The 3,013-nt window shown below is 57.7% G+C and overlaps 1 protein-coding gene across 1 annotated transcript; it reads right to left on the bottom strand.

Moving 5' to 3' along the window:
• Positions 1-1,051: 1,051 nt before the first annotated feature.
• Positions 1,052-2,179, bottom strand: TPBG (trophoblast glycoprotein). Its single transcript, XM_065731149.1, has one exon. The coding sequence runs from the start codon at positions 2,177-2,179 to the stop codon at positions 1,274-1,276; it is 906 nt and encodes a 301-aa protein (XP_065587221.1). The 3' UTR covers positions 1,052-1,273.
• Between the last annotated feature and the right edge of the window lie 834 nt (positions 2,180-3,013).

The following is a 3,013-nucleotide window of genomic DNA, read 5'->3' as shown; positions in this document are numbered from 1 at the left end:
AAGTTTCAAGATAAATGTGAGTTCCATCAAGTTACTCAATGTAATCACTAAAGGACTGCATTGAGAGTTTTAAATGAAACAGTAAGCACTTAATTTACTAAGTGCTGCACTGATTTACAAGTCTGAAGCTCACCGACTACACAGCTGAGCTGCATTTAATTTCAATCAGAACGCCTTCTATAAAAAACAATTCCATTCAGGTACAGTTTTCTTTAGCTTACCAACTCCACAATTTAATCTGAATGCTTTCCAGTATGGTAGAGAAGACCTAATGTATATTCAGCTCGTACCTTCCCAGCTAGACAGACCCTCGCATCCATCCCGACGTTTTGCAGCTGTCTCAAGAGAGCAGACCAGGGCTTTTGTGCCAAGTGGAACTGCTCTCGTCGCAATCAGTGTAATTCTTAAAGTGTACATCACACAACTGTCATCAACATCTACGTCTCGAAGCTACACGCATACAAAATTTTATTCAGAGTACTACTGAAGGGCTATTACTCCAGAGCCCACAGAGTTAATAACATTCCTAGATGTCCATACATTTCTCATTAAACAGGAAACTTCCACACAAGTTCTTGTAAGACTGTTTATTGAATTTAACAGTTCAAACGAAGTTTAGATGCAGTTTATATAGAAAAAAATATCTGGTTTTGGGTAAACTGCAATCAAAAGTTACAGTACAAAATAGTAAGTGATTCACTGAGACTGTAAGTGTCCTAACACGTGAAGTATTTGTGCATGCTCAATATTTGATTTCCTTCTTTGTAACAGAGGACTTGTTAAAAGGAGCTTCTCTGTTTTCCTAAATCCCAAGTTAAGTCTATGAAACGGAAACACTGTCATCACAATTCAGATATACAAGATCAAAAACTGGCACAGAGGATCTAACACTTTTCCCAAAAAGTTGAGGCAGATTTTGTTGAATGATATCTGTGTGTGTGTGTGTGTGTGTGTTATCTATTATAAACTCCGGTGGCTCTGGAGCACAGAATCCTTTTCTCTTTTGAGATCTTGAAAATATTTCCCACAATGAGAACAGGTAAGGAGGAGGAGAACTAGCAGCTTGTTTCTTGTGTACAGTGCAACACCATGCGCAGCTGCCCGGCGTGTCAGAACAAAGGGAGGATGGCAATGAGCATCGCACAGAGGCATATCCCCTTCATGCTGTGAGCACGTCCAAGATTTCTCTGGGGAGAGGAAAGCGAGCACGAAGGCAAAGCGTCAGTCTACGTTTCATGCATAGCTATGGAGCACGGCCACCACCGCGGCGCTGTCAGACGTCCGAGTTGGAGCTGAGGTTTGTTAACCTGGGGTCGGCGTTGATCTCGTACCTGTAGTGATACCCCTCCATGTGATCCCGGCAGGCATCTCTGATGTTGTGCATCCACTTTTTGATTCCTTTTCTGTTCAAGTACAACACCAGGAGGAATATTGCCCCAATGAGAGCCAAGACTATCCCTAAGAAGACGTAGGAAGTCTGTAGCTGGGAGGGCATGTCCACAGGCGTGGAGCAGTTCAGCTCCGAGGCGTTAAGCTTCAGCAGGGCTCTGCCCGCCAGCTTCTCAGGGAAGGCGCAACTCAGGGCCTCCTTGCCCTCCACCTGGTCGCTCTCCTTCAGCCAAGCCACCATGTCCTCGATGGCACAGTCGCAGACCCAGGTGTTGCGGCCGAGGCTGATGCTCCGCAGGGCGGGCAGCCCGCGCCACTGGGCCAGGGTGCCGTTCCGCAGCACTCCCAGCGAGTTGTCGCTGAGGTTGAGGCTCTGCAGCCGAACCAGCCCCTGGAAGGAGACGTTCCGCAGCCCCACCAGCGAGTTGTTGCTGAGGTCTAGGTGCCGTAGGGCGGGCAGGGCAGCCAGGGCGCCGGCCTCCACGGCCCGCAGGTGGTTGCCGCTGAGGTTGAGGGTTCCCAGCTCGGCCAGGCGCGGGGCGGACAGCGCGCCGGCGGGCAGGAGAGCCAGGCGGTTGCCGGTGATGAAGAGGTTGCGCACGTAGGGCGGCAGGTCGGGCGGCACCTCCGTCAGGTTCCTGTTCACGCACTTCACCGTCTTGGCCGCCTCCGAGCACTCGCACGGGGCCGGGCAGGCGGCGGGCGGCTGCGCCGAGCCGCAGCCCAGCAGGGCGTGCAGCAGCAGCCCCAGGCACAGCGCGCCGCGCCGCTCGGCCTCGCGCCCCGGCATCGCGCCCGCCCCGCGGGCAGGCGGCGGTTCGGCCCGGGACCAAACTTTCCCCGCCGAGAGCGTGCGGCCGCGCTCCGCTTCCCGCGGCGGGTCCCGCTGAACGGCGGCAAAGCGAGAGGGCAGCGCGGCTCCGCGCCTCGCCCGCCACACGTGGCCCCGCGGGGAGAGTTCCGCCCCGGCGGCGGCTCCCGGAGCACAAAGAGCAGCAGATAGGCGCCTCCGCTCCCGGGCTGCCCGCTTTGCACCGGAGGAGTGCCGCCCGCGGAGCCGTCCCGCGGCCCCGTCCCGCAGCTCCACGGCTCACCTCCTGCCGCCGCTCCCGCCCCGCACCCGGAGACAACTCCGCGCCCACCTCCCCGCTCCTGGCCCTGCCTCCGCTGCCAGGAGAAACCAACCGCCGCCACGCCCGGGGGGAGCCGAGCACGCCACCGCCCGCCCCGTCGCCGTCCGCTTCTCGTCCTCCGTGCCCGCGCCCCGGATCCGCTACCGCCGCGGGACGGCCGTGCCCGGGAGCCCGGCGGGAGGGCGGCTGCCGCCCGGCGCTAAGCGGACTTCTCCACCCCCCCGGGTGCGGTGGTGCGGCCGGAGGTTTACCTTGCCGCCGAGCTGGGCTGCTTCGTGTGGGGCTCGGTCGTCGAGGGGTGGGATGCTGATCGCTCTCCGAGCGTACAGCGGTGGCGGAGCTCCTCGGCAGCCTCAGCCGCGGGTAGAGCTGCTTGCGGCTCGGCCCTGAATTACAGCCGGCGGCGAGCCCGGCGTTGGGGCGCCAGTGAGGGCTTCGCATTGGAGTCTGGCTGTTTTCTTTTAGTGTTTTTTTTTTCTTCTTTTTGTTGT

The sequence above is a fragment of the Cyrtonyx montezumae genome, unplaced genomic scaffold (assembly GCF_038088225.1).
Source record: "Cyrtonyx montezumae isolate F1298 unplaced genomic scaffold, pur_monq_1.0 scaffold_13, whole genome shotgun sequence".
In the NCBI taxonomy this organism is placed as follows: domain Eukaryota; kingdom Metazoa; phylum Chordata; class Aves; order Galliformes; family Odontophoridae; genus Cyrtonyx; species Cyrtonyx montezumae.
This window is presented reverse-complemented; position numbering and strand designations above follow the sequence as displayed.